This window comes from Salminus brasiliensis, chromosome 9 (assembly GCF_030463535.1).
Source record: "Salminus brasiliensis chromosome 9, fSalBra1.hap2, whole genome shotgun sequence".
Classification (NCBI taxonomy): Eukaryota; Metazoa; Chordata; class Actinopteri; order Characiformes; family Bryconidae; genus Salminus; species Salminus brasiliensis.
This window is the reverse complement of record NC_132886.1, coordinates 7,959,396-7,981,505: the sequence shown is the minus strand read 5'-3', so window position 1 is coordinate 7,981,505 and position 22,110 is coordinate 7,959,396. Positions and strand designations below refer to the sequence as shown.

At 40.8% G+C, this 22,110-nt stretch overlaps 1 protein-coding gene, 1 long non-coding RNA gene and 1 other non-coding gene across 3 annotated transcripts; all 3 read right to left on the bottom strand.

The window, feature by feature from the left end:
* Window positions 1-5,473: 5,473 nt before the first annotated feature.
* On the bottom strand, window positions 5,474-7,195 carry LOC140561967 (uncharacterized). The gene is made up of 3 exons (XR_011980112.1): window positions 7,147-7,195; window positions 6,547-6,620; window positions 5,474-5,541 (listed from the first exon to the last, which is right to left on the bottom strand). It is a non-coding gene; the product is annotated as an uncharacterized lncRNA (long non-coding RNA).
* Window positions 7,196-7,953: 758 nt separating this feature from the next.
* On the bottom strand, window positions 7,954-12,129 carry LOC140562260 (oxysterol-binding protein-related protein 1-like). Its single transcript, XM_072687754.1, has 6 exons — window positions 11,993-12,129; window positions 10,825-10,899; window positions 10,621-10,732; window positions 10,426-10,511; window positions 9,779-9,923; window positions 7,954-7,961 (listed from the first exon to the last, which is right to left on the bottom strand). The coding sequence occupies exons 1-6, from the start codon at window positions 12,083-12,085 to the stop codon at window positions 7,954-7,956; spliced, it is 519 nt and encodes a 172-aa protein (XP_072543855.1). The 5' UTR covers window positions 12,086-12,129.
* On the bottom strand, window positions 8,263-8,426 carry LOC140563154 (U1 spliceosomal RNA). Its single transcript, XR_011980383.1, has one exon. It is a non-coding gene; the product is annotated as a U1 spliceosomal RNA (small nuclear RNA).
* Window positions 12,130-22,110: the final 9,981 nt, after the last annotated feature.

The following is a 22,110-nucleotide window of genomic DNA, read 5'->3' as shown; positions in this document are numbered from 1 at the left end:
TTGACTTGACCCCCCCATCTCTCAGGTGGAGTGGAAGACCAGGGTCCAGACTATCCTCTGTGCTGAACAGCACTGAGCACTAATATCTACTAAAGCTTTTGTTGCACCTGCACTTGTCTTGTTGCATGAGGGCTACTGGGTGGTCATTTCTGGCAGGGTCAGAGCTCAAAGTGTCTTGAATTCAGGTTAGATATGGATAAGAGCATCTGCTAAATGCAGTAAATAACAGAAACTCTAACAGATGTGACACTAATACAGCATTACTGAACACACAGACAGGGTTTAGTCACACTATCAGAAGAATATTACGTCTACTCAATCTAGATAAGACAGTAAGTGGATGTGGGTTGAGACATGAGAAGAAGTGTGTAAGAGAGCCCTTTAGAAGCAGAGTCAGAGAGATGGAGCAAGTCTGCTTTTTCCATAATTTAGGGGCCAACCGCTGCCCCCCAACAGCACTGATCAAAAGTCTGAGAAGAGCTGAGAGTACAGACAGGAGATTGTGGGAGAAGAAGACCGGCTACATCAGAAGGAGCGAGATCTTTGAGGGCTTTGTAGTTGTAAGAGAAGGACCTCAAGCTCGATGTGCACCGTTCTGATAACTGAGGAGTCAAATCACCAGCCCTGGACGCTAAGAACAGGCTAAGACGGGTTTTCGAGAATATAAAACTTCTATATGTCCAAATGTTTGTGGACACCCCTTCTAATGAATGTATTCAGCTATTTTAAGTTGCACCCATTGCTCACCCAGATGCTTGTCTTGCCCTGTAGAGAAGCATTGCCAATAGAATAGGACTCTCTGACGCAGATATACATGAACCTATCGGCATTATGCCTTCTAATGTCCGGCATGATCTAGATTTGTGTTCTCTGGAATGATGCAGCTCCATCCAGTTCCTCATGGGATGAGTTTGGAAGCTGGGAATGATAAGGTGGGGTGGTTATCACCCAACATACTGACCTCACTAATGCTCTTGTTGTTGCTGAATGCAATCAAATCCTCAAAATCTAGCAGAAAGTTAGTAGAGACATTTGCTCCAACAAAAGCAGGCTACATTTTTTTAATATATTCTTGATTTCAGAAGCAACAATGAATGAGCAGGTGTCCCAATACTTTTGTCCAATTGTAGTACTAGTCTTAACTCATTGGATTCAAGTAAATATCTCAGGACTGGAGCTGAACCTGAAGAAGTGAAGGTGTTCTGTGGAAGCTGCAGATTCAGCTGTGAGTCTGATGGCTGTGTGTGATTCTCAGGTATGATGGTAAATAGAGAAGTGTGATACCTCTTCACGCCTGGAGAGCAGATCCAGGCAGCGCCTCATCACAGAGCTCGTCTCACTGCACAGCTCACATATCTCTGTGGCCTTCAACAGTTCACGGCCTGCCATATCTCTCCCATAAACACACACACACACACACACACAGACATAAACACAAGGAAGAGATTAGCAAAAGCTATCAGTCAATTTCCTCACAAAAAAGACAGAGGCAGTGCAGAGCAATGACACTGAAGCAGTTAGAAAACATACAGATTTTAGGCTAAAGGGTCGCTATAGCAACCAAAATCCACACACAGTTTTCCTCATATGGTTCTTAAGCCCAAGGGGTTAGCAGATCTGCGATTTAAACCCCTCACTGTAAAACTATTTGAGTAATAACTTACAATAACATCTTGTTTCCATTCACTTTTCATTTTAACTCGCGTTTTTGATTTGTCAGTCTTTCAACTCTGGTTTTAAAGAAATTCTGAGGAATCTAATGAACTTGACACTTTGACTTATGGCTATATCTGTTTGGAAATCTGTATATAACATCATATAACTCAACTATTTTGAGTTAGGTACATATTTGTGATCATTTTCCAGATCTAAAACTCAAAAATCAGCTGTCCCGTTGGGTCTTGGCAGCCTCTATTTGCATAGTAGGGGTGTCTTTCCCCCCTGACTCACCACCAGTGTTTAGTCATCCCCCTCAGGATACACAGGCTTCATTCTCTTAGGTATTCAGTTATGCTCTAGATAAAGGTTGAATACCAGGCCTCATACTCATATTCAACACTGCAGGAATTGCTTCAGAATTGAAACAGTCTTTGTTCATTTAACTATAATGAATCATTTTAAAACACAGTGGGCCCTATTTTAGCGATCTGTAGGCAAGCCGGCAACCACGCACCGTACAGCTTGATTTGAGGCATGTCGTTGTGTCTTTGCCATCGTAACAACAGAAAAAGTGAGCCTTTTAGTTAATCATGGGTGTGTTTGTTTTGGGCGTAACGTGCAATAAACCAATCAGCGTGTCGCTCGCCATCCCCTTTAAGAGCAGGTGTGATCTGACTTTGGCGGATTGCTATTTCAGTGGTGTAAAGCGTGGGGGGTGTACGAGCGTCGGGCTGCACGTGCCTGTTTTGACAATTCACTGCCAAGATAGCAACGAACACCTGACTGCTGAAGTCTGCCTAAGTTGTTTTCAGGCTGTGGAGCTCCTGTGTTTTCCGTTGCCATCGGACCACCGCTCCCATCAGCGTAGATATATTCACAAGCAGCACTGCTATTTAAACGATGCAGGCAGTAGACGTGTGAATAGACTGTTGGAGGGGTTTAAGATAGCAATGAGCATCGCAGCACATCTTGCGCAGGGTGTTTTTACATAATTATTACATAATAATCATCTCGACTTGACTATTAGTCTCTTAAATAAGCAAGTTGAAACCCATAACTGGACAAGCAAACTGTATCTGTATCGTAGAGGAGTCCAAAGCCAAACTACACATATAATCATGAGTTGAATTAATATTAAGTCTAGTTTAATTTAACTTAAAACCTGAAGACAGCTTCTGACCTTAGCTTTTAGAGTTAAAGCTTCTATGTTTTACTTGCTCCAGGATCCTGTTGAGAGAAATACACTTTGCTGGATGGAGAACACGGCCCGAACTGGTGATTTTCTCACCCATCCGGCTTTGCACTGCACATGCAAGCTGATAACGGCAAACATGAAGGCCTGTGTTCTGTGGTGCTGTTTTGTAAAACAGTGTGAGAACAAGCTGTAATAGAGGAGGTTCTTACTGTTGTTATCCTCGCGCTTCACCATAGAAACGAAGGAGGCCACCTGAGACTCCAACTTCTGCTGGAAGCTTTCGGCTCTCTGTGTGGAGAGCACAGCTCATTTCGCACAGAATGTACAGGAATACTCAATCACTGATTAGTAATAATAATTCTAACAATAATAATTATATTATTTTAATGATACATTAACTGTGCTTAAAATATTTATATATGCTTTCTTTTTTTAAATCTGTATTAGACAGTATAATCTCTGCCAGTCCAGTCACCTTGCCAAATCAGGGGACTGTTAAACCTTGTAGACTAACCCATTTTTTACATGAATATCGTGAGCTAGATATTTAAACACAGGCTTTATCCAGCAAAGTGCCAAACTCTGTGTCCCCTACAATTCAAAGCAGTCTAAAAATGACACATTTGTAAGATCTAGGACCTGAAAACTCAAGTTTGCTTACAAAAGCAGAGATTTCCAGCAGATACTCTAAAAAAAATAAAGGTGCTACAAGAGGTTCTTTAAGCAATGCCATAGAAGAACCATTATTGGTTCCATAAAGAACCATGTTTGTCATACAGATGTGAACCGCTGCATCAAAAGAAAGCTTTTTGGGTCTTTTAAAGGTTCTTCACACTCATACATCTTTGTGACAAACATTGCAACCTCTTGTAGCACCTTTATTCTTAAGAGTGTACAAGAACTACAGCACTAGACAGCTATGCTGTATGCTGACATATGAACCATGTGTTTAACATAAAGCCTAATACCACATGGAGGGATTGAGCAGGAAGAGGCTTATTACTGTACCTGCAGGCAGTCTGACAGGTTTCCCAGTGACGTCTCCTCTTCGGCTGCCCCCTCGTCCTCGGTATGGGTGCTTCCCGGATTGCCCCAGTGAGCGCTGCATGCAGAGTGTTCCTCTATGGCATCCAGCCATTTCTAACCATATGGACAGTAGAGATGAGCATCAGCTTCAGACAGTTTGTCCACTACCATAATCTTTCCCACAAATATGTCTATATATGGACGATCATCACCCCACTTCACTTCCCTAATTCTGCAACTCATCCCAAAAGTACTGGATGGAGCACCATCACTCCAGAGAACACAGTTCTTCCACTGCTCCACAGCTCAATGCCGGGGGGCTTTATACCCCTCTAGTCCACGCCTGGCATTAGGAATAGTGACTATAGGCTCATGTTGATCTGCTCCAAAGAGTCCTATTCTATTGGCAGTACTTCTCTACAGGGACTAGACTAGCTGTGTGTGTGCATTTGCATATATGTGTCAGCAATTGCCCCGGATTGCCCCAGTGAGCGCTGCATGCAGAGTGTTCCTCTATGGCATCCAGCCATTTCTAACCATATGGACAGTAGAGATGGGCATCAGCTTCAGACAGTTTGTCCACTACCATAATCTTTCCCACAAATATGTCTATATATGGACAAAAGTATTTGGACACCTGCTCATTCACTGTTTCTTCTGAATTCAAGGGTATTAAAAAGAGTGTATCCTGCTTTTGTTGGAGTAACTGTCTCCACTGTCCAGGGAAGAAGACTTTCTATTAGATTTTGGAGGCGCACTGCTGTGAGGATTTGTGAGATTTTCGTTCAGCGACAAGAGCATAAGTGAGGTCAGGATGTTGGACGATCATCACCCCACTTCACTTCCCTAATTCTGCAACTCATCCCAAAAGTACTGGATGGAGCACCATCACTCCAGAGAACACAGTTCTTCCACTGCTCCACAGCTCAATGCCGGGGGGCTTTATACCCCTCTAGTCCACGCCTGGCATTAGGAATAGTGACTATAGGCTCATGTTGATCTGCTCCAAAGAGTCCTATTCTATTGGCAGTACTTCTCTACAGGGACTAGACTAGCTGTGTGTGTGCATTTGCATATATGTGTCAGCAATAGGTGCAACTTACAGTAGCCAAATGCATTCATTAGAAGGGGTGTCCACAAACATTTGGACATATAGGGTACATACATGTGTATATATATATATATATATATATATATATATATATATATATGCACAGGGTGAGGTGCACAGTTAATTGATTGATCACATGACTCACTTTTCTGATGACCTCTGGTTCACCACAACTGAAGGACACCTTAAAGTGATGAACGCTGTCATCACAACACTTGAGTGTGAAAAAGTATTTGTCCCAGGCTTTCACCTTTCACACAAACGGAAGGGATGACTGTGAAACTGTGTGAGCAGACAACATGACACTAACACACACACCATCAGAGCCAAGTCTGCCATTTTTTTTTCTTAATATATCTTAATAGAACCTTTGGACTTTTATTATATTTATTGTCTCCAGTTCGAACAGGACTCTGACTGCAGGTGCTGATGGATCAGTACTGCCTTTGACCACAGAATGCTGAACCACAGTGTTTTGAGACTCACCATACACTGAGCCCCTGTAAGAGGCTTACAGCCCTGTCTGCAATCAATGCTCTCAGCATCAGACCTGCAGCAACACACAAAATACACACACACACACACACACACAGCAGAACTGAATTACTATACTTATTATATTATATCCATATATATATATATATATATACTTATTATATCCAAAGATTATAATTCAGTAATTATGCAAAATATTATATAAATATCTAAAATAATATAAATATATAAAGCTTTTCCTAAAGTTGTGAGAGTGAGCATCTGCAGCTTCCACTGAACACCTTCACTTCTGCTGTTTAAGCTCCAGGCGTAGCTGAGATTTACTTGAATCTAATAACTTAACACTAGTTGACTATATGGACAAAAGTATTGGGACACTGGCTCATTCATTGCTTCTTCTAAAATCAAGGGTATTAATAAAGAGCTTATCCTGCTTATGTTAGAGTAACTGTCTCTACTATCCAGAAAGAAACACACACACACACACACACACACACACACAGACACACATATATCTGTGTGTATACATCTATCTATATATCCAATGAAAAACACGTATGGCCAAAATAGTGACTTTACAGGAGAAGGCACAAATGTTCTGAACTCGGAATGGGACTTAATGTGAAAGAATTTATTCAAAGACATTTAGAGCATTTCTATTGGTCCATTCATCTAGACTTAATTACACAGCAGCTACTGGGTTCAAACCTAAAACTAAAAAACTAAAACGGACAAGAATGTAGATACATGTTTTTTTTTTCATTGGACACCAGTGCTATATGTATATATATATATATATATATATTATATATATAGATTTACACATAAAAAACGCACTAATTGAAACACACTGTGAGTGCTGAGACAATAACAATAACTGAGTATTTTATATACTGAATTTTTCCACCACACTGTATATGTCTTCTGGTGTCTAGATTATAATATCCAAATCTATGTGTATAAGATTCATTTTTTTATTTATTAAAATGTATGTTTTTAAGTATTCATATGACAATGATTGCACATTTATATAAGATAGCGTAAACACAAAAAAACATACTGTTTTGAGTACCAGCTCATGTTCCTATCCTCCAGAACGACCCAAACCGAGGTCCAGGCCAAGAAATTTGACTTCTGTTAATAAGCAAGGACACAGATAATGTATCAACCTGTTTTTTGAGCACTGATTATGTTCAGGCTAAAGTTATATGAGCTTTTAAAGTGAGAACTCCTTTAAATGCACCTTAGTGTGTAATAACAATTACAACAGTCCCTTCTAACCAAGAAAATGAGGTTATACACCTCTATACTAGGTCATACTCTACCTTTAAATGAACCAAAGTCTAGGCTTATTCCTTGTCTACGGGTTTACAGCCTTTGTATTTCAACTATGGCGCAAAAACACTTGGACACCATCTGGTGGTTGCAACTGGAAGGCCCTTCCCAAAAAGTCAATGCTCAGTGAGCCTGCATCAGGTTATCAGCACTAACAGAGCATGGGTTTGGTCTGGTTACATTAAACAGCATGTCCCTAATGCTGTGTTTATTTGGGCGAGTAAAGTTGTAAAGTCCACTAATGTGAGGTCTGGGGATTTGCAGAGTTGTTAGACGTGGACATGCGTCATTAACGGAGGGATTGTACTACACTAAATGCCCTCACCTTCCACAGCACTCCTTCGAACCTCTTGGCTGTGCTGGCTGCTCTCTTTGGAGGAGAAAAAGAGACCACAGATATCCAGGCCTTGTCATTTCAATAAGGTAGCTCTGTACCATAGCTTAACCAGAAAATGGCGTTACATCACCCAGGCCTACCTTTTCCTGACTCCTTTCTAGAAGATTCCTTATCTCATCATCTTCAGCCAGGTCTAGTGCAGTCTGGCCTGTAATGAAGCATGAGACGTTATTACTGCAGGCATCCTCAGTTTAAGCCGTTTTTAAAAACACTTCAGATGTAATTTGAGAGCAAATAAGCAGCGATGACACCAAATATCAAAACATCTTCAAAGTCACGCAAACATACCCGTATTAAGAGTCCCTCTGGTGGCTCAACAGCAGATATTATATTTTATATATATTTTATATCAAACAAACCGATCTGTATCCTGAAGTCTAGACCATGTTAATCTACTTGACATATAATATAATATAATAATATAATATAAATTATATAATATAATAATATAACTCTTATATGCTGATGTCTTTACTGCACAGGTTTAGGACTGTGTTAAAGCTTTTCATTTGTAAATTGTAAAATTAGACAAATTCATACCTTTAAAGAGTCTGTGGACCGCTGGTGGACCAAAAGTCTCATTACAAACTTCTAATACCAGAGAATAGCCCACCAGTTTATACTGGTCCCTGTAGTAATGTGGTACTGAGCGATACACCTTAGTGTTTAATAAGTCTTGCTGCATTAAGGGGTTAAGGGCCCGTTATTACAACAGTCTCTTCTAATATCAGTGCATCAGTAGGCTGAAACCAAGAAAATGAGATTATACACTAGGGCAGGACCGACCATTGTTGGGTAAAGGTGCAAGTATTTGTCACATATGTACTGTGAAATGTGTCCTCTGGATTTGACCCATCCGTGGTGGTAAACACACAAACACACTAGTGAACTAAGGGCAGTGAGTACGAACACACCCGGAACGGTGGGCAGCCAACTCCAGCGCCCAGGGAGCAGAGTGTCTTGCACAAGGGCCCAACAGTGGGAGCTTGCCGAGCCTGGGTGTTGAACCCACAACCCTGTCATCAATAGCCCGGAGCTCTAACCACTGAGCCATTACTCTCTATCATCCCCTCTACCAGAAATTATGCAGTCGAGATTCCAACATTTGGGGAAATCACAGGGGTCAGCACAACCTGAGTGCAATGGCTGAGCCTCACCCTGGGTGAGCCACCTTCTTCATCGAGGTGTCTCCCCTGCCAGGTAAGTACTGATTCAATCATTGTAATAATATAACAGATACTCTTATTACAGTTGTTTTTAATATTGGTATTGTAGTACTGGATGTGGAGCTTCCCAGAACCTTGTTTTCTTGGGGATTTTTTGTATTTTTTAATTATATATCAGTCTCATGCTAAAGATAAGGTCTGGATACATCACATACAGTTTTCTGTGCTGTTTTGTGCTGAAATTCACCAATTCAGCTTGTAAATATTTAAGAAATAATTAAGCATTAGTTTTGGTTCCAGAGTGGCACAACTGTCTAAGGTAATTGACTTGTCATCAGGAGAATTCTGTAATTAGTGTGACCAAAAAAGTAAACAATTATCAGAGTTCTATATATTATATATCCGCGGAGGTGTTGCAGCAGCTCCTGCTCATTTTCCTCTCTTTTCCAGTTCTTAAGTTAAATAAAAGTTTTTTTTTACTTCTATTATTTATATTGTGGATATATATGTAATTTATCTATGTTTTGCATCTGAATGTCTGTGCCTGCTGCTGTGACACTGTAAGACTAATAAAGGATTATCATATCTTAACTTTACTAGGGGAATTCCAATTTTTTGCAAAACTGCTGCTTCACTCTGCTTACATCTTAATGGCTTACATGGTTAATGGCTGCTTAACCAAATTCGTTCACAGTAGTTTGGTGTGAAACCAAATTGTAGGGAGTCAGACTTCTTTCCAGTGGTGGTTACTGGAAAACCAGGCTATTGGAAATATTAATACAAATATGTACTGTTAATTTATGTCCCATACACACCCACCTGGTCCTGTACGTGTCCTGAGATTTTCTATATAATGTCAAATAAATAAATATTAGTAATTAATAGTAAATATTAATTAATTAATAGTAAATATATATATTTTTTAATATCAAATGAGTGAATTAGAATAAACTACTGTAAGAAGCACCTCTAGTATGAGACTCTCTGGGACAGAAGAGCATGAATCTCAGAAAGGTCAACATGTCCAATAAAGAGCTTCAGCTGGAGGGGTATAATGCTTCCCAGCTGAGCTGTGGAGCAGTGAATCAGAGCTCCATCATTCCAGAAAAGGAAACTTACATTCTATGTTAAATCTAATGTTAAATCTGGTAAATCTGGTGATTTTTTATTCTTAAAGGACCCTGCATGCATCTATCCGCCCTGAATGTATTGATAAAAATCAGTTCTATGCAGCTTCGTTGACGCAGGTCATTTACAAGAACACAGTGCTGTAGACATTAATCACTCATATATAAACTGTCCATTAAGCGAGAGAAATGCCTCAAGCTTACAGTAAAGCAAACAATCCAGCCAGTTGTGTCTCATTCCATAAAACCAAAGCCATTCTACTGTACCGCTCTTGTTCTTGGCAGCAGGACTGGCTCCATTCTTGAGCAGTTCATCCACACACTCTTTATGCCCCCTGCAGGCCGCAATGTGGAGTGGCGTGTTGCCTTCTGAGTCCTTGCAGTGGATATCTGGTGGCCTAATCTTGCAGAGCTGAAGGAAGGAGCATAAGATAAGTAAGAACGGACCATTAACCAATGTCAAAAGTATCTGGACACCTTAAAAAAATGAGTGAATCCAGCTACTGTAAGAAGCACCTATAGTATGGGACACTCTGGGACAGAAGAGCATGAAGCTCAGAAAGGTCACCATGTCCAATTCAGAGGACCATTAGCTAGAGGGGTATAAAGCCTCCCAGCAGAGCTATAGAGCAGTGAATCAGTGCTTCATCACTGCATAGAACGCAATCTTAATCATCCAACCTCAAAATCTGACCTCACTAATGCTTTCATGGCTGGATACAATCAAATTCTCACAGCAAAGTTTGAAAACATCTTGTGTAAAGTCTTCCAAAATGTGTAGAAGGTGTTACTGCAGGAAATAGGGGGACAAACGCTCTGTTAATACCTCTGATTTTTGAAGAAAAGCTGGATATGCTGGAGTCTGGACACATAATGTATCTCTTATCACACACTGCCAGAAAACCAGAACTCACCAGCTGAGCCACGGTGCTGGAACCTCCCTCTCGTACTGCCTCCAGAAGTTTCTCCTCCATCTTCCTGCTTTCTCTTCTTTCTGAGGCTGAATGAGGAATAAAAAAGAAGGTCAATTCAATGCACAGGATGCAATCTAGGCCACGCAACAACCCGCACCGCATCGCAATCCCCCGCTCCCCTCCCAAAGTGCTCACCTTCCAGCATAGTAATGATTTCATCATCTTCTGTGACAGCCCTAGGGGTCTGAGCAGCTCCGTTGATTACTGTGGCACAGGCACCATACCGCAGGAGCAACAGAACGACCTCCTGAATCCAAAAAGAGGGAGAGGGAGTTAGAAAGAGAAAGAGAGAGAGAGAGAGAGAGAGAGAAAGAGAGAGAGAGAGAATGCAAGGCCTACCTTTCTTCCTGACAGGGCTGCAAGGTGGAGAGGCGTGTCCCCCAAATCATTCTGGACGTTCACCTCAACGTCTTTCTAATAATATAAATAATACTTATGAAAAAAAGATTTTAAAATAAATAAAATTAGAAAATACAAAGAATCAGGGACCCCTAACGACGGTGCAAGTATTGGTAGACCACTCAAGCTGCCTGAAGCTTTCATCTTTGAAAGAGAGAAGAATATCAAGGTCCAGAATAGACCACTCTGTGGGCCGGAAAGCATGTGGAGCTAATCAAGAAGCTCTTATTGAGAAAACTAACCAATCCAGAGTCCAGAACTCAACATCACTGAATGCATTTGGGGTGAAGTTGAAGTAAAAACTGCTGTGACTTCTAAGACTTTAGAATAAACCCAAATAAACATAAAGTCAGTGGTCAGTGAGAGTGTCTACCTTTATATAACCCTATATAACATTAGAATAAACAAAATAAACAAAACATCAGTGGTCAGTGAGAGTGTCTAACTGTAAAACTCTATGTAACATTAGAATAAACCCCAAATAAACATAAAGTCAGTGTTCAGTGAGTGTGTCTACCTGTAATTAACTCTATATAACATTAGAATAAACCCAAATAAACACTAAGTCAGTGTTCAGTGAGTGTGTCTACCTCTATATCAATGTATATAACATTAAAATAAACCCAAATAAACATAAGGTCAGTGGTCAGTGAGAGTGTCTACCTGTAATACTCTATATAACATTAGAATAACCCCAAATAAACATAAGGTCAGTGGTCAGTGAGAGTGTCTACCTCTATATAACCCTATATAACATTAAAATAACCCCAAATAAACATAAGGTCAGTGGTCAGTGAGAGTGTCTACCTCTATATAACCTTATATAACATTAAAATAACCCCAAATAAACATAAGGTCAGTGGTCAGTGAGAGTGTCTACCTCTATATAACCTTATATAACATTAAAATAACCCCAAATAACCCCAGTTAGGAGAACCCAGGTTCTGAACCAGCTCACTGATTCACTTTAATGAAGGACTGATTAGAAAACCAGGACTTAGTAAAGAACTCAGTCCCAAGACCAGCAGACTACACAACCCAACCACAGCAATATGTCCACTGGACTGTCCCTCTGACGCTTCGTCTCATCTCGGTGTCTCTCTCTTACCTTCAGCAGTTCCTCAACAACTTCTTTTTGACCAAAGTAGCTGGCCAGGTGCAGCGCCGTCCACCCACCGTTAGGGTCGCCTTTACCTGTCATGGGCAGAAACCCACCAGGTAAACAAGCCCATACACTCGTTCTCATATCTGCGGAGTTCCTGCGCTGATTCGAGCGGAGTGTCCCGCCTCCAGCGCTAGGATTGGCTAGTGTCTCATCTCCTGCGCTGGGATTGGCCGATACTGTCTCGCTTTCTGCGTTGGGATTGGCTGAAAGTTTAGAACCGTGGTAGTAATGGGGGGGTCGGAATACGGGTGGGTTTTCCAGCTCTAGGTCATGACCTCAGGCCTTGCTCCCAGTAAATCTCCCTCCACCCACAGTTCCCTGCAAACTGGATTAAATGGCGTTATTATTCTATCCGGACTGTCGGATTTGCTCCGAGGGCTTGATAGAGGGCAGTGGTCAATGTGATGGGCAGAGGTTCAGTTTGCAAAGCTATATAAGAGCCTCTGGTATGTCCTGAAGAAGGTTTCTAAATAAAGAAAATTAGCCATCTGACACCGCAGTGGCGCTCTGCCCTGAACGGCACAGGCTGCAGCAAGCCTGCAGCTAAAACTTGAGCTAATGCTAGGGGCAAAACACTGGCATTTTACAATTTACAGCTTATTGGACTCTTAACATGGACACAGTATCCACACATAGTGTCTAATGGTCTTTGGAATAATTTTTTATTAATTTTTATTTTTTTTAACTGTAAATTCAGGCTTCATAAATACAGTGCTATGCAAAAGTTCACATATATACCATTAGAATAAAAATGTACACACAGGTAAAAGTACTGAAGAGCAGAACTTGGCTCCTCCAGGTTTCTCCTGGACGCCCCTCAGTCCAGCCAGCACAGCCTGGATGTTCAACTCCAGCAGCAGCAGCAGCAGCAGCAGCAGCAGCAGCAGCTCACCTGATTTACCATCATTAAGCCCTGATTTACCACCAAACCAGGTGTTGATCTGAGGAGAACTCTAAATAACACTAGACTCCATGAGGTTATTAATATATATATATATGTATTAATATTTGTTCTAAAATCAGTGTTTTACTGTTATTAGAATGAGGAAATAAAAACTTACTGCCCAGATATGCAGCTTTTTACTTCTAATTTTAATAGATGCCAAAAACCACAGTAGTGTAGATTATATAATAATAATAATAATAATAATAATAATAATAATAAAAACTATTCTCTGTCCAGGTACCAAAACATTTGGTGAATGTCAAGAGGCCTTTTGATGTACCACACACCTCATGGGGGCATCCAACTGCCCCATCAACTACCACTAGTTTTGTGGAGCCAGAAATGCTCAACCTTAGACATTGTAACAATATTTGAAATCATAAACTATTGATCTAACTTTCAGATTCAGACTTTCTATTGATTTTCTATCAAAACATGACTCCCTTATCCCATATCCAGCCATGTGATGCAATACTAACATTAACAGTATGTAGGTTATAGATAAAGTTATAGGTTCTATAGAAAAAAGTGCCACAGTATCTCTCAATCTTGCATTGAGAGCGTGAGTCTTTTTCAGGGCGGATCTTACTAGAGAGATTTACACATGATTTTGGAACCAGAAAAGCACAAGGCTGGTCTTCAGCCCAGTGGAACCCAATGATGAGTGAAGGCCGTAACTGATTCCCCCTCCTGGACAAGTGCAGTATTGCACATGGCCAGGCCATGTGCTTCAGTGTGGCCTTTTGGACGTGTGATCTCATTGTCAAGCCCCTCTAAGCCCCACTTCCCACCTGATCTCGATCTGGAAGAACACCTGAACACCTGACGCCAGTAAAACAAGCTAGCTTTAGGAAGCCTGTTTGACCCTATTGTAGGCCTAAAAAAGGCACTCTGCACATGCACCCTACCTCACACTCCCTTCATTAGCAGCATTGCTGTTGTATGTGCATTAGGTTTGCAGGAGTTAACTCAACACTCTGCCCAAAAAATGAACATTTAATATAGAGCAGATTCATGCTGCAATACAGAAGTGACCCAATCCCCTTTAACCTGCATTAACCTGGGGTGTGTGTGTGTGTGTGTGTGATGCTGATATTCAAATGATCTTTTAATGCACCGATTGAGGATAATGACATGTAGATAACTGGATCTGCATAAAGTCAGATGTTTTAATTAATTTTAACCCCCAGAGTCACAAAAGTGTCCTTACATGAGATTTCGTGCAACACTGCATATTCATGGCTCAGCTCATTTCAAGGCAAATGAGATGAAAAAAAGTTTTCAGAATGTCAGGAGGTGAGGGCTGACCCGGGACGGTGGCTGAAAGAGACACAGTGACTCTTGAGGAACACATTGAAATTAGACGTTTTTTCAATATACACAGATAGATAGAGGCCCATCTGGACTGTGCATGGCAGTGCAGCGTAGCTTGATCACATAAGGAAACAGCGTTAGGAGAAATCTCGACTCTGAAGATGGAAAGTTCTGTTGAAAAACAGAAGAAACGTTTCTACGACGGTCTAAAAGTAGATTTGCCCATCCATCCATCCATCGGTCAGAGTTGCAATGGGTTCTGAACCCATTGCCGAACCCATTGCAACAAGTGTCCACACAAGGGGAGTCATGCTGGGCTAAAAGCTAACGTTAGCCGATGCTAGCTTGCATCAACTCTTCTCCCATCGTCCACTCCCTCGAAAACAAACTGGACTACCTCACTGGAGCTAAACACACATCAGAAGAGAAAGCACCCGAATCAAGTGGGGTGCAAGGCCATGTGGCTCCAGATAACATGCCCACGTGGGGCCTGTATGGGTAGCCCAACTGGAAACCAGAACGTTTTGTTCTCAGTTTCCAGGTTGGGCCATCATACGGATGTCCATCAGGGTCAGTGATGAGACCAGGAGGGGCTAAACATGGCCCCATCTGGTTGTGCACTGCACATGGAGTCTAGATGGGACTCATGTGAGATTAAGGTCAGCTGTAAACATGCTGCCTATTTGGGAAGCCCAACTACAACACATGTACAAACCAACTCAGAGCCCATGCCCACCTGGAACCCACCTAGCCCACGTTCCACGGTCCATGTGGGTCCCTACATGAGCATGTTGGTTGGGTCTTCAGCTTGTTGACAACAGAATAGAAGCAGAGCTTAGCAAAGTAACAGGGTTGTAAATAAGCTTGTTTACAACACTTAAGCATTTCCCCCCAACAATTAAAGTCTCGAACAAATAAGAATACTCAATCAGTGGATCAGTCAACCTTTAGTTGGCATCTGTAAATGTCTTCCCATATGAATGGAGGCTGTTACTGTTTTAAAAGGGGGGCAAATTCCCTTTTAATACCCTTGACTTCAGAAGATACATTGGCTAAACAGGCGTCTATAAACTTTTGGACACATAATATACCTAATAGTGTACATGAAAAACATACTTTGTAGAGGCCTAATATTTATAAAGAGCCGACAGACCCCAAGACCTTCCTGTTCACTGGGTTAAAGTCTTCGCGGTGGTCTGCAAAGGAAACCTTGTAGTGAGGGGCCGTAGCCGTCTCCTCAGGGACAGTTCTGTCCTTCAGGTCCTGTCCCTCGCTTCCATGTCATTGCTCTGAGACGTTGTCTCCTCGATTCGTTCCCCCTGTGTTCGGTGCTATCCCGTCATATCCCTGATCCCCTTCATCTCATTGATCAAAGCTTGTTTGTTGTGTGAAAGCCCTAACCACCACCACCACCACCCCCACCACCACCACCCCCCCACTAAAGTCCCTTCATCACTACTGTCAGGCTGCTGCTGCTGCTACTGCCGCCGGAGTTCCACCAAGGGTGAACGGGTTCATTTCTCTCCGCACCTCCCATTCTCTTCATCAAGGGACTTGAGCAGAACCGAGCTATGGCTTAATTTTGGTTCATTTCGATTGGCAGGATTTCGGTTGCTAATAGCACCAGCTTTTCTAGTTGGCCTAAGATCAAATATTTGCCTTATATCTTCTTCATGTATAGGGCTTGTGTAGGAAATGCCAGAGCTCTAGTGTGAAATGGTCTGTTCTGGAGAAATCAGAACTGTTCACAGCGGTGCTGAATGGATCCAGACCACAAATGGTATCATGTCATATTAAATGTACATGAATACTCTATCTAATACCATGTGCATTGTTTTAGGGTCATTTTGAGAAGGTTTGGGCCAAAAACAGACCTGTTCATGGAGGACAGATACATGGAGGGCGTTGTGAGGCAAAGTAATCAGTACCTGTGTGTCCATGTGGGTTTCCTTAAACCTCCTCAACAACACACTTGCTAGGTAAACTGCCCCCTAACTGTAGGTGAATGGTTGTGTGTGGTGCCCAGCAATGGACTGGCATCCTGTCCATGGGGGATGCCTGCTCGCTCTGCTCCAATGATTCCAGGTAGGCTCTAGGTCTGACATCCACCAGTGTTTTCTTATTTGGGATTTGTTCAGTTTTCGAGGACAACCAAAGGGTCTAGCAAATGAGTAGGCCGGTCTGGCTCCACCTCTGGTCTAGACAGGTACCGGAGCTTGCTTGTTTGTGCTGTAATGACTGTAGAAAATATGGACGCTGTGTTTCCATTCCTTTCCTTTCTATAGAGAAATGTCCGCCATGTTGTCAAATTTGTCCCTGCAGGGCGGGTCTACCAAATGAGGAGGTGATCAGTCTGGCTCCACATCTGGTCTCTACTGTGTAGACTCTGGTTGCAAATTTGACAACATGGCGGACAGTTTTGGCTTCATTTCTACAGGAAGGAAGGGAATGGAAGTACGACGTCTACGGCGTCCATGTTTCCGGTATCTGTCTAATGCACACTTTAACATAATGAATTTATTAAAATCAGAAAATGATCAGTCTTTAGTCTTTGAACCGGTTTGGTGCCCTGTTGCATAATTCTCAAATGCTTCTGCAGATTTCCAATGATCTGAAAATGCTCTTACGATCAGCTGTTCATGGCTGATTGTTGGGAGCATAGCTTTACATAGTCCATGAGGTGCAGGACCCCTGCCATAATGAGGGTGCCAGCCTATTTGGACAGGATAACGATCTTATTAGCTCTCTCTCTCTCTCTCTCTCTCTCTCTCTCTCTCCCTCGCTCTCTCCCCGAAAGGATCTGGCTATGTCTGAAAGGACTAATGAGGGTCATCTCTCTGTCTGCCTCATGCTTTGAAGACCTGTCCTTAGTGCGGCCAATTTGAGAACATTGCATGAGAACAAAAGAGTCTATTTGGGGAATATGGCTACAAAGTCATGGGATTCAGCTAGGAGACCTATATTTTACTGTTCAGGTATTTTCTAAATTTCTGGGGTTTTTTTTTAGTAACAGAAACATTTAGGAAAAGAAAAGAAAATCCGGTCCCGGTAGATTTCTAAAGCCTTCTTCATGCAGTGTATACAGATGTGTACACTGCTTTTCTGTCCAGACTGGTTTTAATGTAATATTAGCAGCATAAGCTTTAATGACAAGCTCACATTAAAATTGTATGGCATTTTAAAGTCGCTGGTGCTCCATACAATTAGAATATACTTATTTGGGACCCCACATAATTTTTCTCCAAGTTTCTTGTTGGAATTAGGAATTTTGAAAATTGTAAAATTGTGGTATTAATTTTTTTTCTTGACTGTACCTCACTAGTTATTAATCAATAGACCTATTATTACGTATCTTCTATAAATTATTTAGTATCTACTAAACAATATTTAGAAACTACCATGATTACTTCAACAATAATATATAAAAGTTATTAACTACTGTGAATTTGTAAGTACTATTAATTATGTGTTAACTACTATACAATATTCAGTAACTAATATAAATTATTTAAGAACTACTATAAAGTAGTTACTACTATAAATTATTCAGTCACTATTATTAATTATTTAGTAACTACTAACTACTTCAGAATTTATCATGAATTGTTCAGTAAGTTGTAGTCGAATTATTAATAACAATTCAACAATAATATATAAAGGTTATTGAGTAACTACTATCAATTTGTAACTACTATTAATTATTTGTTAACTACAATTAATTATTCAGTAACTACTATACATTATTTAGTAACTACTATAAATTAGCAACTACTACAAATTACTTATTTCGTAACTACCATGCTTACTTCAGAATTTATTATAATTTGTTCAGTAAGTTGTAGTTAAATTATTAATAACAATTTAACAATAATAAATGTAGTAACTAAATAATAGTCAGTAACTTGACTATTGTACAGTTGGAACTACTTGACATTGTACAGTAACTACTTTGAATTATTCAGTAACCACAACAAATTATTCAGTAACTAGTATAAATTATTCAGTCACTACTATGAATGAGTAATTACTACAAAATACTTAGTCCATTAACTACTGTTATTTAGTAACTATTGTAATTTATTCAGTAACTAGTCATCTAGTAACAACAATAAGTTATCCAGTAACAACTATAAAGTAATCAAAAAATACTATAAATTACCAATGAACTACTATAAGTTATTCAGTACCAGCAATAATACATAATAATAATTGTATACTACAAATATTTAGTAACTACTTTAAATATTCATTCATTATTATTAATAAATCTGTAATGGCTATAAATCATTACTATATACAATATACTATATATTATAAAGAATTTAGTAACTATGAATTATTCAGAAACTACTAAATGAATATGTAAATAGTGATGGGAGTGGGGAATAGAAATGTGGGCTTAAATACTAGCCTTTGTAGTTTAAACACTTAATCTTGGATTCAATGATTATTCCCAATTTTCCTAATCTTCTGAAGTGTTGTATATGTATAAGCGGTGTATTTTCTAACACAAATTACATGAGATAACACAGAAATGCATTGAGACAAAAGCCTAACATTATGCACGGACTAGATGCTTTACTAATGTTTAAGTAAGGAAATGGAAAAGACACACCAACATCTCCAGTGACCTGACAGTGACAGTGTCCAGTCAAGTCTGGACCTGCTAATTGTCCCTGTTCTTCTAATTGGTAAAAGTGGTTAGGTACATTAATGCACATATAGAGCTATGGCTCTTCATTATGTAATAAATGGAAGTGCTGGGGCCGCTACCTTGTTGTTCATAAATCTCTGGCTGCTGAGAGGACACAACACCATCACTGTGAGGTTTCTTGTGAAAAAGCAAGAACACGGACTGTTTTAAACAATCTAATTTAATTTCAGATCACAAGGTCTCGCCCACAAGATACTGGAAGATTTACTTTTGAACGCATCAGGGTTGCACTAATTTTGGACGTTTGATAATTCAACACTTATTATTCACATACATGTTTTTATTATATGTACAATCTGCACTACAGCCTCTGTTTAGACATAGAGGGGAGCCACAGTCTGAGACCACTAGTGAAAAATCTTATAATTTGTATTTTTGTATATTTAGGTTTTGCCTTTATTGCCTTTATTGCTTTATTGTTTTAATGATAGCATGATCTTTACAGGTTTGTGCAAAAGCTTCTGATGATTTGACACGATCCACCTGAGAGTCATGTGAACATTAGCATCAACGGAGGTCGGTGATAGCGAGTATCTTACGTCTACACCATATTTACAGTTCTTCAAAAGTCAGATCTTCGAAAATTTCCATTTGCTTATTTTTCCAGGTTTCCCTGAAAACTTTCAGATTTTAGGACCTCGTCATAGACTCTATGTTACCTAACCATGTCCGAATCTTTGTGGACACCCCTTCTAATGAATGCATTCGGATGGCTACTTTGCATTGTACCCGTTGCTGACACAGATGTGCAAATTCACACACATACAGCTAGTCTAGTCCCTGTAGAGAATTACATGCCTGGTGGGAACTCTGGCTCCCACTAGGCATGGGCTAGACGGGTGTAAAGGCCCCCTGCATTGATCTGTTGGGCAGTGGAACCGCATCCTCTGGAATGATGGTGGTGTTCCATCAGGTACTTTAGTTGGGGCCTCACTAACACTCTTGTCACTGAATGCAATCAAATCCTCACAGCAATGCTCCTCCAATATCTAGTAGAACGCCTTTTTTCTCTGGACATTAGAGACAGCTACTCCAACAAAAACAGGATCTACCTTTTTCAATACCCTTGATTTCAGAAGAAACAGTGACTGAGCAGGTGTCCCAATACTTTTGTCAATATAGCATATGCATGTTTAAACGTGCAATTGCCCACACTGGTGTTACCCAGGCTGCCTAGGGAACTAGGGAACACCCTGCTGAGATCAGTGCCAACCCTAATCTACCCTTCCCTAATCAAGAACTCCAGTAGGGCCTGAAACACGAGCGCTGCATGATTACTGCTGAAGGTGAGATCTGCAGGGTGGTTGATGTCAAGAAGCAGGGTAAGTTTAGCCGCTCTGCAGTACTCTATTCTCCCCACAATGTTCAACATGCTGTATTTTGTCGCCTTTAACAATTAAAAACATCGTGATTCACAAAATAATAGGTTGTTTCCCATTATGGACGCCTTGATTAGAGGCCTAAATTAGTATATATTCTATAAAGGTCTTTACTGCGTATTAGTGATTAAGCCACATTCAGGAAATCAAGCTCATTCAGAGACCAGCGCTCCGGCACCCAGAGTCTGCTCCATGCTAATTAGGTTAGCAATTATTATAAGCCGTTACAGTTCTTTACAGCCGGACTCTAATGTTTAATCCTTTTCAAATGACAAGATAATGGAGGCTAGCACAACTCTCAAAGGAAACTTGGAGATAGAAACCTCAACAGGGACCTTTTAGAGAGACAGACAGAGCGCAAAGGGCTAGCGGGGAGCAGACAGCACATTAGCCTTTGTCAAAGCCTCTATAAGACATTTCAGCCCTTTCATGGCCCATTCTGTGCCCTCTAAAGTTACAGTGAATGGGCAGTAAAAGAGCAGCTACTGTTATTATTAAAGAAGCTGCACCTGAAAACCTCTTCTATAAAAAGAAGAGGTTGTTTGTGAGGATGCTGAATGGTTGAGTCACTTCACATCTGCCATGTTTACATGCTTTAGGTGGCTTTATGCTGTTGAAGCAAAGGCCAGAAAAAGAGAGAAGGTGGTGGTCCACTAGGGTTTAGGCCAGGCCAGTACAAGACCCAGAGAGTGAGGTGATGTTGATTCTAGGGATGCACTGATCCGATACTAGGATCAGATATCGATCCCGATACTAACAAAATTAGCTGGATCGGGTATTGAATAATTAGTCTGATCCTATTCATGGAACCCGATTCTCGCACTGCTGTTATTCTAGGCTTCATAACCCAGGATTAACCAGTAACCTACAGACATCATACACAGATCATAGCAAACAGCAAGACTCTCCCTATCTAACCAGTATGGTACCATCGACCTGTCATCAGCTATCAGCGAGTAATCCAGCTCGTCCTCCATATAAGGAGAACCGAGAAGGGAGGAGCTGCTAGCTCCGCTTTAGTCTCACAGATTTTAGACTAAAGGTCCTGAGCCCAGACAGCAGTGTGCCGAGGTCCAGCACAGATAGTGACCAATAAACAGAAATGGGGTTCATTTATATCTGTGTTATAGTTTGTTTTACAAAGTTAGTAAAGTAACAATTACGTCAATCCTGATGCCGTAAGTCTCTCCCAGATGTTCAGGTATATGGTTTAATAATTCAACATTGGCATCGGATTGGGTATCGGCCGATATGTAAAGGAAGTTAACAGTTCCTAATGTTGGCAGCAATGGCATCGAATATACATATATATTAGAGTTATAACTGAACAGTTATCTAGTTCGGTTTCTAGTTCGGACCATGCCATCAACATATGAGAATTTGGGAGAAAACTGTAAGGGAGAGGGAGAACTCAGAGAACTTTGAGCTGGTGGCTTCTGCCACTCCCCAGCATTGAGCTGTGGATCAATGCAACTGTGGAATGATGGAGTCTGGGAGTTGGGGATGAGTTGGGGAGGATGAGGTGTGTTGGTGACCATCCAACATCCCGACCTAGATTTTTGGATGAAACAATGAATGAGCAGGTGTCCCAATACTTTTGTCCATGTAGTGTAGCTTGTTCTTGTGTTGAATGACAATATTGTACATATTTTATATTCATTTTCAATTTGGGTCTAAAAGACAGGGACACGTACCCCATAGCAAAGTG

Bases quoted from the DNA above. Each gene is read 5' to 3' on its own strand.
- LOC140562260 (XM_072687754.1), bottom strand. From the start codon at position 12,085: ATGACAGGTAAAGGCGACCCTAACGGTGGGTGGACGGCGCTGCACCTG. The intron at 10,900-11,992 runs GTAAGAGAGAGA...TTATATTATTAG, and splicing joins TTGTTGAGGAACTGCTGAAG to AAAGACGTTGAGGTGAACGT. The intron at 9,924-10,425 runs GTGAGTTCTGGT...TCCTTCCTTCAG, and splicing joins CCAGCACCGTGGCTCAGCTG to CTCTGCAAGATTAGGCCACC.